Source organism: Anolis carolinensis, chromosome 2 (genome assembly GCF_035594765.1).
Source record: "Anolis carolinensis isolate JA03-04 chromosome 2, rAnoCar3.1.pri, whole genome shotgun sequence".
Taxonomy (NCBI): domain Eukaryota; kingdom Metazoa; phylum Chordata; class Lepidosauria; order Squamata; family Dactyloidae; genus Anolis; species Anolis carolinensis.
The window spans coordinates 113116336-113133812 of record NC_085842.1 but is presented as its reverse complement, the minus strand read 5'-3'; the positions used below and the strand labels follow the sequence as shown (position 1 = coordinate 113133812).

General features: G+C 42.4%; 1 protein-coding gene across 11 annotated transcripts in view; it reads right to left on the bottom strand.

Moving 5' to 3' along the window:
- LOC107983185 (uncharacterized) overlaps positions 1-17477 on the bottom strand; it is a 263915-nt gene that overhangs the window by 106736 nt on the left and 139702 nt on the right. For all 11 annotated transcript variants that reach the window (XR_010002771.1, XR_010002772.1, XR_010002773.1 and 8 more), the window contains 4 exons: positions 13615-13736; positions 10014-10229; positions 2647-2790; positions 375-538 (listed from right to left, as the gene is read on the bottom strand). Coding sequence is in view for 8 of the 11 variants with exons in the window: in XM_062970409.1 (XP_062826479.1) it covers positions 375-538; positions 2647-2790; positions 10014-10229; positions 13615-13736 (646 nt within the window). In the remaining 3 variants the exon portion in view is untranslated. The remainder of the gene's footprint in view (positions 1-374; positions 539-2646; positions 2791-10013; positions 10230-13614; positions 13737-17477) is intronic.

The window sequence follows — 17477 nt, the reverse complement described above, 5'->3', positions numbered from 1 at the left end:
TACTTTATGGGGAGAGTGGGCAGGGCTTCTACCAAAATGTATCAAGAGCTTTCTAAAATATTCTGTTTCTGACTGCACAGGCATAGGGAATACAATGTGTGATTTCACTGAGACCACAATGAAGAAATAGCACTAGCTGTTATGATCCCAGTCAGGCATTACATACAGACCAGCACTCATTATGTGAAAATAGAACTCTGTTCACATCTCCTTTCAAGCTATCATGAAAGCTGTTGATTCACTTCCTCTCTAAACCCTTTCCCCAAAATATTAAAATTTATCATAGTAAGACTAAGGGAAGGAGAGAAGTGGGCTACACATTTTTACACTTAGAATTATAAAATGCTAACTCTTTTGCATTAAAAATTGCCAACCTTTTCTGAAGAATCATCCAACTCCAACAGGGTTGTACCTCTAAAATGTTTGCACAGCTCCTGAGCTTCCTTCCATGTCACTTTTCTATTTTTTTCTATCAAATAACATTTTCCTTGCCAGTACCACCAGCCGGGGCCAAGGGAGCATTTTAAATTATACATACCTGGCATAATCCAAACAGAAATTGCACAGATTTTAAATATACAGGCAGTCCCCAACATATGAAAAAAATAAGTTCTGTAAGTTTATTTATGAGTTAAATTTGTTTGTATGTCAGAACAGGTATATTTTAAGTGTTACAACAGCCACACACACACACACACATATATGATGTGGATCACATAAGGAAGGATTAACACCCCCGTGGTGTTTGTTTTGCTGTCTGTGTCCGTTTAGATGATTTCACCTTATTTTCTGTCCCTGTGATCACTGGATTTTGAAAAATTTGGGTTGTTATGGAAACATCCATGGTGAGTAGGCTCCAGTAGAGACACCTTTTTCCCATGGTAACTCTTCCAGGAGTGGATTTCCCTTCCTAGGGGTACATTTCTCTCACTTCCTATTGTCTCACCCCCGTTCTTAACTATGAATTGTTTGTAAGTCAGATGTCTGTAACTCGGGGACTGACTGTATATATTAATTTATCTAAAATAACTATTTTCTCACCATTCTGCCTTCAGTTTCTTGTTGTTGTAATTCTTCTCTTTAAACATAACTTTTTAACTTTTGGAAAGTGAGCACTTGAAAGTGAAGAGAAACCTGATCACTTTACAATTAATTTCAGGTCTAAAAATGAAAAACCTGGTAAGCAAACTAGGGAGAAATGTTCTCTACATCCCACTTTCTCTATGTGAATTTCCCCCTTCTTTGCTTCATCTGATGCAGTATGCTTTAATGTCCTCACTGTCCTAAGTTTATGAAAATATCTGGGAGGAATTCAATAGAAGATAAAAACAAAGAGAGAGATGGGTCTTTTCACATAGATCCTCTTTTGCGATTGCCACTTGTGTTTTTTTCTTATTTGCCACTATACACTCTCTCCTTTTACACCACTAGTTGTAATTTCAAAAAAGTAGTACAATTTTACATTTTCACATTATCACATAGCTGCGCACTGTTTCCTCACCTCATTGAATTTTTGGTCTCCCTTGCAGTATTTGAGCCTACCCTTGAACTTTATGTAATAGAGAGGAACTGGTAGGGAAAGTGTTAGCCAAACTTTTGCTGAAGAGAAAAAAAACTATCAAAGTAGGTCAATATGTGTGTAGAAGGATTTGTTACTCCCTTCCTTTTTCGCAGCCTCAGTAATACAATCTTTGTTTTAATCACACACACCAAAAAAACTGGAGAAGTAGAAACTTAGAAAAAGAGTAAAATTATGACAAGGTGGCATGAATGTGTACCTGAGGAAAGGAGAGAAATCACCCTCCTCTCTTCAGGCCATATAGGTACCTCTGCTGACATCAGCAAATGCTGCAGTGCTGCCACAGGGATCAAAGACAAAACATGTAAGTGGGGTTGAACTGGATTCATCCCACTGATTGGTTGGGACTATACTCCCACTGCAGTCATGATTTGGGATCACAATGTGTGAAAACCTCTGCAAAATCTATGGTCAGTCAGAAGCAGTATTGCACCAGCTGGCCCTGGATTTAGGTGCCCATGTAGATGGGTTCTAAGTCTACTTCCTCTGTTAGTTCTTTTTTGAGCTTAGTTAATATTAACAATACATGGATCCTCTGTAATGGACTTCCTCTTAAAGACTTCATTTTTTTCAAGGGGCATACTTACATTTGCATTTTTATTCACTTCTAATACATTTTTTGGCTAAATTACATTGGAAAAACTGAGTCTAATGGTGGTTAGAATCAGGCACCTCATTATCTCAGGAGACAGAACAGTGAGGCTTCCCAAATGGCCTCATTCATGCTCCATGCCTTATTATAATTATCCCACCATTTAGAAGCTCAGCATTCTTGGGGTTTTTTGCCACCACAACTCATTTTATCCTCACAATCATTCTATGGTTACAGCAGGTTACAGCATTCTCAGTTATAGAGATCACAGAGATTACCTAAACATATTGTTTACCTAGGCAACTCCTGCTTAGCTTTAATAACATTTGAACTTAGCAATGACCAGACAGGTTGAAAGTTGGAGTTTTGTGTGGTTTCTGGATTGTGAGGTTGAATGTTGCTTAAACATTTAAAATCATAAGAAACCCTTTAAATGCATATTATGAGCACGAAAGGGAAAAGGAAGGAAACTCACCAAAAAAACATCTACCAACACTCTCAGGTACAGCACAAACAACAGGAAGTTCACATGTTCCAGTTATGGGATGGCATGGTTTGTCCCAGTGGCAGAGAGGACAATGAGAGTCACAGTCTGGTCCATAGTATCCATAATCACAGGCTTTCAAACAATAACGATTGTTAGAAATTCTGTAGTACTTCAGAACATTTCACATAGATCATCTTATTGTTCTCCTTACAACAATCCTATTAGGTAGTTATTATTCTCAGATTTACATAAAACTGCCTAGTAGATCTCTAGAAGACTCAGAATGGTAAAACTGTAAATTCCTAGTCTTCAAGCACTGACAAATTAAACATATGGTGAAGGACAGGTTGCTTACCTGTATCTGCATTTCGAGTAGATCTCTGTGAATTCACACTTGTGGAGTATACTCTGCAGTCTTTAATGGAAGCTTCCCAAGCTGTTTTACTTTATATTTTACCGATAACCCCACCCATTCCTCCCGCTGGCATAAAAGGCACCCCGGCTCCTCACTCCCCAGTTGCTGAGCCATGGGCAGCTAGAAAGGGGGAGGTTTGATGTATAGGGGAGGGTGAGAGGGGTTAGTGTGAATTCACAGACAACTATTGAAAGAAACACAGTTACAGGTTAAGCAACCTGTACTTCTTGGTGTTCTCTGTGAATGCACACTTATAGAGACTAGCAAGCTATGGTGTATCGAAGGCAGGACAAACATCAAACTGACACCAGTATGTAAACCAAACATGTAAAACATTTATTGCACATAGAAATGTGAGCCATAACAATGACTCGAGTGAGGAGTCAAGGTAACATTTTTACTGTTACGTGACGACAGTCTGACAAAGGTGAAATAAACACATTGATTTTTTATAGTAACATAATCAACGGATCTGATTATTGTGTGGTAGCAATAGGCAGTTTAACCATATAATTTAGTATAACTGAAGGATGCTTTCAGTAAGCATTACACAAAAACATTATCAGAGCATGAAGAAAGAACTGCATGTTGCCCTGTATAAAGGTGCAAAAGTATTGCATTCAATAGATTGTAACATAAGCCACACAGAGCTGTATTCTCGGCATTAATAAAGGTGCAAACTTCAGTAACTTAGTGTACATGAAAATCACATAGTGCAGAAAATAGAGCATCCAATGTAGATACACAAAGTACATTTGTCAGTCGGATGGATGTGAACATCCGACCTGATCCAGAAAACAAAGGGGAACCATGGTGCGAATTGTAGGTGTGTCCTTTGGTCAATTATGAGCCTGGTGCCGACACAGGTTGGGATCATGAAATACTGGAGGCCAAAACTGACCTACCAAAGGCCTTGTCCTGGCGGGACCTTGTATCTAGTCTGTAGTGTGCTACAAATGTCATAGGGTTTGCCCAAATGGCTGCCCTACAAATCGCATCTACTGAGATCCCTCAAAGGAAGGCCATGGAGGCAGCGAGGCCCCTCATCACTTGAGGTCAGACCGATGGTGGAGGGGGTCAATGTGTGAGCTGGTAACAGAGCTCGATAGTGGAGGCATTCCAGCTGGAGAACCACTGCGGCAAGATCAGGTGTCCTGGAATCGTCATCATAGCACACAAAAGCCTGGGGGATGTCCTGATGGACCGAGTCCTTTGTAAAAAAGTAGTGCCCTCCTGAAGTCCAGCAGGCAAAGGCGCTGTTCCACCAGGGACGTAGGGGACTGGAAAAATGCAGGCAGCATGATATCCTGGTTGGTATGAAAAGCTGAAGACCACCTTGGGCAAGAAGGTAGTATCAGTATGGAGTACAGTATGGAATATGAGGAAGGGTTCATCCACCGGAGTGCTCCTAGCTCTGAAGGCCAACAAGCTGAAGTGATAGCTGTGAGGAAGGCAACCTTCCAAGACACCAGGTGGAGATCAGCTGTTGCCATGGGTTCAAATGGTTGATGCTGGAGTTGTGGGAAGACAAGCTCCAGATTCCATTCCGGGGTAGGACAGGAGGTGGGCAGATGGAGATTGTTGTAGCCCTTTAGGAAGGTCTTCATGAAATGGTTAGAAAAGAGGGAGGTATGCCCCTCGTTCTGCCAGGCCCACGAAATGGCTGCTAGGTAAGCCTTTATGAAAGAGCGAGGTTGTGAGTCGCCAGGGTGAGCTACCGAAAGTTCTCAAAGGAACTGTCAGTAGCAAGAGATCTTGTCAGTATATGATATGACTGTGGCTGCTTTGTGGGCAGGCTCCAGGATAGCTTGCAGGTCTGAAAGGCGCTGTGCTAAAATTGGATTCTCCAAGCCAAGAGGTGGAGGGGCTGGACAATCTGGTGCAGTATCTCTGCTCTCTGGAGAGGAAGGGGGCAATCGAGCAGGTTGAACTCGTGGCATCGGCCCTTGGAGATGTCCACTAGGGTTGGGTAATAAACCTGCTTCGGCCATGCCGGAGTTATGAGTATGCAGTTGGTTCTGGATGCTATGATGTGCTCAAGCACCCTCAGGATCAGCGGAATCGGAGGAAAAATGTAGGAACCCTGGTGACCAGTCAAGAAGAAAGGCGTCCCCTAGGTTCACTGCATTTGTCTTCGGGTTGCAGCGGGACCCAAAGAGTGGCAGTTGGCATTCGCCGGAGAAGCAAAGAAATCAATGGTCAGCCAGCCCCACTGTCGAAGAGTTCATGGAGCTGCCTTGGGTTCAGCGCCCATTTGCGAGTGGTGTGCTTTGACCTGCTGAGATGGTCTGTGAGGTTGTTGTCTTTTTCCAGGATGTGGATTGCTGAAATGTAGACATTGCATTGGGTAAACCATTGCAAATGTCCATGGTTAGGTTCAGGAGTTTTCTGGACTTGGTGCCTCCTTGGATGTAGTGTTGTTTGTCTGTATCTGTACTACCTTGTTGGAGATGAGGTAACCAAACATTCTTAGGGCTTTGAAGATGGCTAGGAGGTCAAGGTAGGTTATGTGGTATGTCCGTTCCCAGGCAGACCAGTGGTCCTGGATAGTTAGGTTGCAGTAGTGGGCTCCTCAGTCGAAGGTGGAGGAGTTGGCTGTGATCTCAGTCGGTTGCAGGGAGTGGAAAAGGACTCCGCAGCATATGTTGGTCAGGTTGTTCTGCCAAATTAGGCATGAAGCAGGCTTCTTGGTACCGTGAGGAAGCGAGAGTTGTTGTGGAGAGGGTCGAAGTAGTCTATGAACCATCTCTGGAGACAGCCTGAGGTGCAGACGGGCAAATGGGTGACCAACAACATCGATGCCAAATGTCCCAAAAGGACTTGGGTGTACCTGGCGCTGACTTTTCAGTGTTTTTGGCAAGTGCGGATTTCTGCTCACAAGGCGAGGAATCTTTGAGCTGGAAAGTAGGCTATATTGATGTGAGAGTCGAACATTGTCCTGATGAATTTGATGGAGGTGGTTGGGACTAAGTGAGATTTTTTGAGGTTCAGATGGAGGCCTAGAGAATCCAATATTTGAAGTGTAAAGGTGATGTACTTCTGTAGCAGGGATGGGGCTTTGTTTTCAGGAGCCAGTTGCTGAGGTAGGGAAAAACAATGATACCGCTTAGACAAAGACGAGCCACTACTACCGAAAACTCTCAGCGCCGTCACAAGCCCAAAGGGGAAGACATAGATCTGGAAGAGGGCCTAACTTGAAGGAGAGGAAACTTCTGTGTGCTGGGTGGACACTGATGTGGAAGTATGCATTGTGTAAGTCTATTGCAGCAAACGAGTCTCCTCTGGTGAGGAGAGGGAGGATGGACAATACCAACACCATTCTAAACTTTTTCTAATTCTAATTCTAATAAGGTATTGAGAGTCCAAAGGTTGAGTATCGGGTGCAGGCTGCCATCTTTCTTGGGGATAGTGAAGTATCTTGAGAAGAAACCCATAAAGTCTTCACTTGAGGGCATTAGTTGTATAGCACCCTTCAGAAGCAAGGCCTTGACTTTCTCCCATATGGCTTGTGACGGGTGAATCTGGAGGATCTTTCCCATAGGAGGAAAATCCTTGAATTCTAAGGCACAGCCTTCTCTAAGAACATTGAGGACCCAAGCATCTGATGTTATATTGTGCCACGTGTTTGCGTAGCAGGCTAAGCGGTCCAAGAAAAGATATGGTTCAGTATCGACTATGGGTGTCAGAACTAACAAGGTAGAGAGATGTAACACTGAAATAGTGTCAGCAAAGGTAGACAGCAAGGAGGTGGCATCATTAGTGGAATCATCAAACCCGATGCTTTTCCTGGTTGTTTGATGACCTCGGACAGTGTTTCTGGTTGTTGCTGTAGGAAGGGATAATTGGCGCTGTTGCTGAAGGTTAGAGATTGTTTGTGCTATTGCTGCCTGTAGTAAGGCTGGTTCGGGCTCCTATAGCAAGGCAGATACCATTTGGTTCTCTGGGAACACTTCTGAGGCTGAACTTCGCACTTTCAACTCATGATTGGATTTGAGTTTATCCATTCCTGAGTTAAAGAGTCCAAGAGCAATAAATAGGAAGTATTTGATGATTTGCCTCGAAGGCATTGACAAGCCGGATGAGTGGAGTCAGGCATGTTGGCATATGGCCACCAAATGGGCTAGCACTTTACTTGCCATATCCCCGGTATGCTTCACCATCTGAATTTGGTGATGGGCAAGTGAGGATGCTTCTTCTCTCAAGGTATTTATTTATTTATTTATTTATTTGCAGTATTAATATTTCACCCTTCTCACCCCGAAGGGAACTCAGGGCGGATCACATTGTACACATACAAGGCAAACATTCAACGCCATATGAACATAGACACAGACACAGACACAGAGGCAATTTCACCTTCTCCAGCTTCCAGCTTCCTGAGGGGATGCTCGATTCCAGCCACAGGGGGAGCAGCTGTTTCATCATCCACTGTGAAGTCGACTTCCTCATTCCTTTCCACATGCTGGTGGCAGTTTTATGGTGTCGTAAATTTAGTTAAATTAGCCTCCCCACATGGTGGTACCTAAATTTCCTACTTGATAGATGCAACTATCTTTCGGGTTGCTTAGGTCAACAACAAGCAGGGGCTATTTTTTATTTTAATTGTCGGGTGCTCACTCTGACACGGGCTGGCCTCGAACTCATGACCTCTTGGTCATAGTGATTTATTGCAGCTGGCTACTAACTAGCCTGCGTCACAGCCCGGCCCCATTTAGCACTGTTCTGTCCTGATCCGATAGCCTTGCATGGAAAGCTTGGGCTTTTGCCATAGCATTTCTTGGTATGCTTCCATGCAGGCACCGTATTTGGCCATCCTGGCCAGGAGGAATGTGCCAGAGTAAAGCTTTTGGCCCACAGAGTCAAAACGCTTTTCCTCACAGTCTGACGGGGTGGCATTCTGCTTCTCAGAGGACTGGGCTGGTTTTACTACAATAGCGTTTGGCTTGGGATGGTGCTTCAACAATTTGAAGGCCTCGTCATCGATCCGATACCAGGCTTGATTCTTCCATAGAGCCTTGATAACATCCAGCAGATAGGGTAGGAAGGGGAAGAAACATTGCTGGTGGGGCTTGAGCCTGAACGTTTTTGAAGAAAGGATCAGTGACCTCTTTGGATGACTGTTTCACCTCGCGCCTGAGGGCCTCTCCCATCTGAAACATCTGGTCTGTGAAGGTCCTTATGTTGTCTGTGGGAGAAGGCAGATCCACGACATACTTTTTTGGATTAGGTGAGAGATCAATGCCGAGGGAAAAGACTAACTCCAAACGGACAGACTTGGCACCATCAGCTTTGGGATCGTCTTCCTCTGGGATCATGAGGCGCGGAGGGTGCTGTGCTTGTACCATGCCCAGTTGGGGCAGTTGTGGAGGCACTCTGGGTGTTACGCCAGCCACTGCCCTGGTAAGTCGTGTCGTTTGCCTACCCTTCTCAGGGGATTCTTCCTGAGGCAAGATGAGTTGTTGTCTTGCCACAGCCAATGGGGTTGGGGATGGAGATTGTCGAGGGACTTGGATGACCATGTGGGTCGCCCTTGGTGGCAAGTCTTGTATCTCTCTGTCAGACATCATCTTACAGTGGGACTCGGAAGAAGATGGAATCTGCTGGGCCTGCGCCGGAGGAATTGGTGAAGAGCAGCGTGATGAGGCCTCTGAGGAGGACGGTGGTAACTGCTTAGCCAGCACCGGTGTCCATGATAGTGTGGACTGAATTGCTGCCTCTGTCTGCAACCTCTTCATTTCCTCCTGGGCCCTCTTAAAGGCAAGTCACGGAGGAGGCTGATGGCGGGGTGGCCGTGATCAATTGGAATGATCTCACCAATGTAATCATGGCTTCATGCAATTTGAGACTCTTGATGTCATGGAGGCCTTGGATGAGGCATTTGGCAGGGCTGAGATGGAGGCCTTTGCCAGAGCCTTTGTTGAGCCCGAAGTCGACGGTGCTGTTGCCGTGGAAGGGGTCAAGGCCTGCTGGTAGAGCTTTGCCCAGTGGCAAGAGGCTCTATTCTTCTTTGCCTGAATCGTATAGGCTTGACCATGAGGGCAAGAGCTCACGACATGTGCCTCTCCTAGGCAGCGAAGGTACTCGCGTGGCCATCGGAGTCCGGTATCTTCAACTATATCTCTTGAATCTCGTGGTCGACATAGTGAGTGGAGTTCTGCAAAGCTGCTGTGGCAGAAGAAAAAGAACTGGGGAGCAAGGAGCCGGGGAGCCTTTTATGTCCATGGAATAGGTAGAGTTACCACCAAAATTTAAAGTACAACAGCCTGGGAAGCATCCGTTAGAGCCTGCGCAGGTGCATAGTTCTCCACAAGTGTGCATTCACAGAGAACCTGAAGAAGGAAGACATGTAGTAGGCTGAGGGTGCAATTTATTTTACTTAAAACTGTGAAAGCTGCAATGGGATCACATGAACCCTGCTTTGACTGGATGCTCATGTTTCTCCATACCTTCTAATTTAGGAAAAAGTGGTCATGCTACTTTTGGGCAAATATGGCTATTTGGCTAGTAGACTGCCATCAGTGTTCCCAATATAAAAATAATAATTTTTTATTTTTAAAAAACATGCTTTAAAATACATCAAAATTGAAAATCAGCAGTTATGCATGTTATATGCATGTAAGAAATGAAATTAAGAGGAAAAAGTCTTATTGTGCTGCATAGAATTTAGTATCTATTGTAACTTGCCAGTAAATGTATACATATATTTATGGAAATAAATAGCCTATTGTAAAATTAGTTGCCAGAGGTGTGAAATCTTCAATGAGGAAAAGAAAGAATTAGATTTCAAATATGATAGACTTAACAAATTTAACTAATTTAAAATATGGAATGTTATAATAATCTCTAAAAGCTCTGTATAATACTGGCAATGCTTAATGAAATGCATCATTCATTTACTAAAACTATACACTTCAGAAATAATTCAGACAGCAACGACTACCTGATTTCAAAAATGTTACGCTTGGACCGAAACCTCCACCAACCATCACAGGGCCATTTAATAAGAAATATCCATTTTGCCATAATCCATAGCCAATACATGCAGACTTCTGTTTTATGCACTCATCCCTAGCTCCAGCATAAGTATAATTTCTTGATAAAGTTGCAGTTGCTGATACAACTACTGAATCCCAAAAGCCTGTATATACATCGAGATCTGTAGGAGATGAGAAAAAAAATTATACTAAAGTACATTCAAATCTGCCTTTTAACATACATCTATCAAGAACACAGAATTAATGTCATATATACATACACTAGCTTAGGTACCTGGCAATACCCAAGTTAGGAATTTTGTACATTAGAGGCTAGAATCATAGAATCATAGAGCTGGAAGAGACCTCATGGGCCATCCAGTCCAATCCCCTGCCGAGTAGCAGGAAATCGCATTCAAAGCAAATATACCCAACATCAAGGGTATAATCCTCCCATTCCCTGACAGTATTCAGAATTGGTCAAGGGGTGTGGGTGTCTGTGTGCCAGGTTTCATCCAGTTACATTGTCAGTGGGGTTCAGTGTGCTCTGTGATTATGAGTGAATTACAACTCCCAACTTCATGGTCAATTTCCCCCAAACCCTACCCATATTCAAAGTTAGCCATGTTGGGTGTGCGTGCCAAGTTTGGTCCAGGTCTATTTTTTTTGGTAAAATAATCTTTATTTGATTTTTTTTTTTTGCATATACATATAAAAACAGGGGGGATCCGAGGGGGGAAGCAAATGGGACGAATTAGGATTAGGGTTTGGGGGCGTGGAGGGAGAATGGATGTGATGGGGGAACAGGGTAGGAAAGAAATAACAGAAAAGGTATGGAAAATGCATTTCCAGGCCTGCTCTAGTGGTTATACTCCTTGATCATTGTGTTCTTCTTCATTTGTTTCCTACTATTTCCAGTCAATTTTCTTCCTCTTGAATCTCGGCGGTGGTATCTAACGGAATTCAGTCGTTTCTTCTTTTTCCCGTCACTTATATCAATTTCTTTTGACTTAGATATCTTTTAACTTGGTTCCAATCTGTTTCATTCCTTGGTCTTCCCTGTTGCTTGGCCATCAGGTAGGTTAACCTATCCATATTTTTAATTTCTGCTACCTTAATTAACCATTCGTCTATTGTAGGAATTTTGTTTTGTCTCCAATATCTGGAGTATATAATTCTAGCAGCCGTTGATAAATATGTTAGTATCTTTTCATCATTTGTTCCCGGGGGTATTTTGGAGATGCCAACTGTATAGCATCTTTATCCAATTTTCTTTCAAATTATATGCATAAGTGAATTAAATTTTTCTATTCCAGCAGGCTTCCCACTCCTCCATCAAGATTGGCCTTCCATTATCTTTGGCCCATTTGATCATGCTGCTTTTAACTAATTCGGTCTTAGTGTTCCATTCAAGGAAGATTTTTTAAATGTTAGAAATTACTTTGTTTTCTGAAGACAGTATTCTGTCCCAAATGTTGTTTTTTTCCGTGAAGCCATGGCTTTTATCCTTATTAAAATATTCTTTGAGTTGCCGATATTGTAGCCATGTGATATTACCATATAAAGTTTTTATCTCTTGTTGGGGTAAGATTTCAGAGTTTTGTTCTTGTTTCTTTATTATTTCCCCATAACAGGGCCAGGCCGTCCAACCCAGTAGCCTTCTTTGAGATGCCTCTAGGGGAGAAAGCCATCTGGGGGTTTTGTTATACATTCTTGGTTTATATTTGCTCCAGGTTTTTATAAGAGCAGATCTAAAGAAGTGGTTGCCTAAATTTTTCTCTTTTGTTTTTTCGTACCATATATATGAGCGCCAGCCAGCGCGGAGATCCCAATCCTCCAGATTTAATCTTTCCCTATTTTTTAGTAGTATCCAATCTTTTATCCAAATCGGGTTGCTGGCCTCATAGTATATTTTTAAGTCCCTTTTTATATTTTTCCAATTTTTTTCGTTGTTATTTAATAATTGTGAGTTCTTTGCTGTAATAGTTATTCCTAAATATTTGATTTTTGATGCAATTTGGATACCCAATTGGTTTGCTATCTGGTCTTGTTTTTTCTTTGACATATTCTTTGTGAGAGTTTTAGTTTTATTAATATTAATTTTGAAGCCTGCCAATTCGCCATATTCTGTAATTACTTCCAGCCATTTTTTGCTACTTTTAGTTGACTCTTCAATTATACAGATGATATTGTCCGCATACGCTCTCAACTTGTAGCCTATACCTTGAATATTGGCTCCCTGGATGTCTTTGTTTCCTCTGATATTATTTAAAAGGATTTCTAGGGTCATTATGAAAATAAGGGGGGAATAAGGGACATCCCTGGCTTGTTCGTTTCCTGATTCCTATTTTATCTGTTTCTTGGTCATTTATTAAAATCTTGGCTTCTTGATTTTTGTAGATTGCTTCTATGGTGTTTTGGAAGTAGTGCCCCATGTCTAATTCTTGTATTAGTAATTTAAAAAATCCCAGTTAAGCCTATCAAATGCCTTTTCGGCATCTATTGTAAGAAATAAAACTTCCTTCTGTATATTCAGGTTGTAATATTCTATTAAGTCCAGAACAGTACGAATATTGTCTTTAAGATGTCTATTTGGGAGAAAGCCAACTTGATCGTTTTTTATCCAAATCTTTAAAAAGTTCTTGGGTCTATCGGCCAGGATACTTGTAAAAATCTTTAGGAATTAATGAGTTTGATGCCCAAAACATATTGATCCTCGACCAGGTGTTATGCCTGGCTGAGTAGTACGTGAAATCTCTTTCTTCTTCGTGAAGTGGTCGCCATACATCTTGTAAGTTGAATTCTTCTTTTAGATTTCTTAAGGTTTTCGGTAGAGTTCCTTTGTTTCTCTTCTTTCCTTTCCCTTTGCTTTCGTTCTTATCTTTTAAACTATCCAAGACCCCATTGAAGTCTCCCATTATTATAATACTATCAAATTCTTTTTCCATGATTAATTATTTTAGTTTCTTTGCAAAGGTGGATTTTGTATCGTTCGGTGCATAAATGTTACATATTAGAATTTTTGTGTTTTCTATCACCCCAACGATAGAGATACCCCAACGATTCTTCCTTCGGTATCTCTAAAGGCTAGTTGTGCTGGGAATTTGGTCTTTATATATATTACTACCCCCTCCCTTTTTTTTGAGTGTCCAGGGAGAAGAATTCCTGGGCTGTCTCCCCGCTTCTATCCACGGGGGAGAGGGAGCTACTGCTCTACCCAGTCGTTTGAAAAGGCTGGTCCACTATCGGAGTTTTAGTGAACCCGACTCTCCGCCATCAAGCACACACCCGGTCCAGATCCATTTTTGACGGGGTTCACAGTGCATACAAACACATTTTCATGTATGATTTATAGACGTATAGATCTAGATAAGTGTGTGTATCTATATCTATATCTATAAATACACACACATTCATGTATACGTGTGTGTGTGTGTATTCCGTCCCATATACACAAGGGAATACCAAGCGTACCACAATTTCTAAACATTCCTAAATTTCTAAAATATTGTGTTGAAATAGGAATCTCAAAGCCTATATGTTAATATTCATCAACAGACATCAAACCTCGTTCTGCTGGTTTTTTGCACACCCATCCTCTTTTTTTTTTACAGGAAACTTTATGGATAACACCTTTTTTGGTCATATCAGTACATCTTCGCCACCTGCGCCCCACTGGGAGATTCATCCTGACAAGATAAATCAAGAGAGTTAATCTGAGGGAGGATCAGTCTCTATCTGTATACAACTATGTTATTTACTAAAACACACTGGTTGTTGTTTTGTGTCTTCCAAACTATGATGCCCCTAAGGTTATGGGGATTTCTTAGCAAGATTTGTTCAGAGGACGTTTGCCTTCCTTTGAGGCTGAGAGTGTATAACTTTGCCAAGGTCACCCAATGGGTTCCCATGGCTGAGTGAGGATTCAAACTCTGGTCTCCAGAGCTGTAGTTCAATACTGAACTCAGTGCACCAGGCTGGCTCTCCCTAATCTATATATATAAAAGAGTGATGGAATCCTGGCGACTGCCAAAACAACAAAACTAAACACCCCACAACCTCAACAATTGACAACACAACCCATCATCCATGCCTCTAGGTTGATACAACAAAAAGAAAAGAAAAATAAAGTCCTAATTTATTGGTATGTTGGTAGAAAAAGGAAGAAAAAGGAGGCGATAGGGCCACTGCAAGGAGAAGATGGGGTGATGGTGACAGGGGATAGGGAAAAGGCAGAACTGCTTAATGCCTTCTTTGCCTCGGTCTTCTCACAAAAAGAAAGCCATCTTCAACCTCAGCAACATGGAATGGATGAAGGATTGGGGGAAATCCAACCCCAAATAGGGAAACAAGTTGTCCAGGAACACCTGGCCACTCTAAACGAATTCAAGTCGCCAGGGCCAGATCAGCTACATCCAAGAGTATTGAAGGAACTAGTGGAAGTTATTTCAGAACCACTGGCAATCATCTTCGAAAGTTCTTGGAGAACAGGAGAAGTCCCAGCAGACTGGAGGAGGGCGAATGTGGTCCCTATCTTCAAGAAGGGAAAAAAGAACGACCCAAACAATTACCGTCCGGTCAGCCTCACATCAATACCAGGCAAGATTCTGGAAAAGATCATTAAGGAAGTGGTCTGCAAATACTTAGAAACAAATGCGGTCATTGCTAATAGTCAACACGGATTTACCAATAACAAGTCATGCCAGACTAATCTGATCTCTTTTTTCGATAGAGTTACGAGTTGGGTCGATACAGGGAATGCCGTGGATGTAGCCTACCTGGATTTCAGTAAGGCCTTCGACAAAGTCCCCCATGACCTTCTGGCAAACAAACTAGTAAAATGTGGGCTAGACAAAACTACGGTTAGGTGGATCTGTAATTGGCTAAGCGAACGAACCCAAAGGGTGCTCACCAATGCGTCGTCTTCATCATGGAAAGAAGTGACAAGTGGAGTGCCGCAGGGTTCCGTCCTGGGCCCCGTTCTGTTCAACATCTTTATTAACGACTTAGACGAAGGGTTAGAAGGCACGATCATCAAGTTTGCAGATGACACCAAACTCGGAGGGATAGCTAACACTCCAGAAGACAGGAGCAGAATTCAAAACGATCTTGACAGACTAGAGAGATGGGCCGAAACTAACAAAATGAAGTTCAACAGGGACAAATGCAAGATACTTCACTTCGGCAGAAAAAATGGAAATCAAAGATACAGAATCGGGGACGCCTGGCTTGACAGCAGTGTGTGCGAAAAAGACCTTGGAGTCCTCGTGGACAACAAGTTAAACATGAGCCTACAATGTGATGCGGCAGCTAAAAAAGCCAATGGGATTTTGGCCTGCATCAATAGGGGAATAGCGTCTAGATCCAGGGAAGTCATGCTCCCCCTCTATTCTGCCTTGGTCAGACCACACCTGGAATACTGTGTCCAATTTTGGGCACCGCAGATGAAGGGAGATGTTGACAAGCTGGAAAGCGTCCAGAGGAGGGCGACTAAAATGATTAAGGGTCTGGAGAACAAGCCCTATGAGGAGAGGCTTAAAGAGCTGGGCATGTTTAGCCTGCAGAAGAGAAGGCTGAGAGGAGACATGATAGCCATGTACAAATACGTGAGGGGAAGTCATAGGGAGGAGGGAGCAAGCTTGTTTTCTGCTGCCCTGCAGACTAGGACACGGAACAATGGCTTCAAACTACAGGAAAGGAGATTCCACCTGAACATCAGGAAGAACTTCCTCACTGTGAGGGCTGTTCGGCAGTGGAACTCTCTCCCCCAGACTGTGATGGAGGCTCCTTCTTTGGAAGCTTTTAAGCAGAGGCTGGATGGCCATCTGTCGGGGGTGCTTTGAATGCGATTTCCTGCTTCTTAGCGGGGGGTTGGACTGGATGGTCCATGAGGTCTCTTCCAACTCTACTATTCTATGATTCTATGATTCTATGAATTAGAAGGAGAAGAAGAATTGTTTTTATCCAATTGCTGCCAGTTAGAAGGCTAAGCTCCGCCCACGTGGTCTCCTAGCAACTCACTGACCCAGGGGACAGACAGAGTTAGGCCTCACTTAGGCCTCTTCCACACTGCCTATAAAATACAGATTTTCAGATTTTAACTGGTTTAGATGGCATTGTAGACTCAAGGCCCTTCCACACAGCTATATAACCCATATAATCTTATATATTATCTGCTTTAACTGGATTATCTGGACTCTACACCTTTACCCTTTATCTTAACTACCACCAGTTCCTCAATACTTTATTTCCCATACCACCATACTTCGCCACAGCAACGCGTGGCCGGCCAAAGCTAGTACACAATAAAATTAATAAACCGAAAATTAGAGAGAATGACAATAAGATCTGTACATCAATTACATTGTACTTTTATATCGCATTTCTTTGTATGCAAATGACTTATGGTCTAGGTTACCCTTAATAAATAAATAAAATTTGTAATCATAGATTATTAATCAAAATTAGAATATATGGAGAAAAACATTCTCTCAAAATAAATGAAAGACTTTTATGTCTATTAGAAAATACAGTACGGTCTCAGTACGATTTGCTGATGTGCAAGGTTTGAAGAGACAGCAATGGTTGATCTTTTAAGTTTCTGAATCCTTTTATCTTCCTTTGGTATTCTCAAAGTTGTGATTTGAAATAGGAAGTATGGAAAGGGCAGGTTACTAACCTGTAACTGTGTTTTGAGTGGACTTCTGTGAAGTCACACATGTGCCCCTGCGCATGCACCAACAAAAGTTTTCTAAGCTCCAGCTTTGAATTTTGGCAATAACCTTGCCCACTCCTCCAGAGGCAGAAGGCTCCCCAGTTCCCAGGCCATGGCTGCAGCTAGGAAGGAGGAGGTCGGCATAGAAGAGGGGAGGAATGGGCGTGATTGTGTGACCTCACAGATGTCCACTCAAAGAAACACAGTTCCAGAAATGTAACCTGCCCTTCCTCTTTATGGCCACTGTGAATCACACATGTGGAGTCTAGGCAAGCTAAGGTATCAGGAAGGCAGGAATATGCCACAGCGACACTGAGATATGGTACAAGTAAAACACTTTGTGGCAGAGAACTATTGTAAACAATGGACTAAAAGATAGACAGAAGTCAAGGAAAACAGAAGCATGTATAACACTTTGTGTATTTACTTCTCTGCTTTCCTTCTTTTAGGTCAAGAATCATATTGAGAACACCACTGTCTTGTGGTGAAAACAACAAGCAAAGTACCAAAACTGCATACTGTATATACAGTATGCAGTATGCAGAGTATAAGCCGATCCGAATATAAGCCGAGGCACCTAATTTTACCACAAAAACTGGGAAAACTTATTGACTTGAGTATCAGCTGACAGTGGGAAATGCAGCAGCTACTGGAAAATTTCAAAAATAAAAATAGATACCGATAAAATTACATTAATTGAGGCATCAGTACCAAA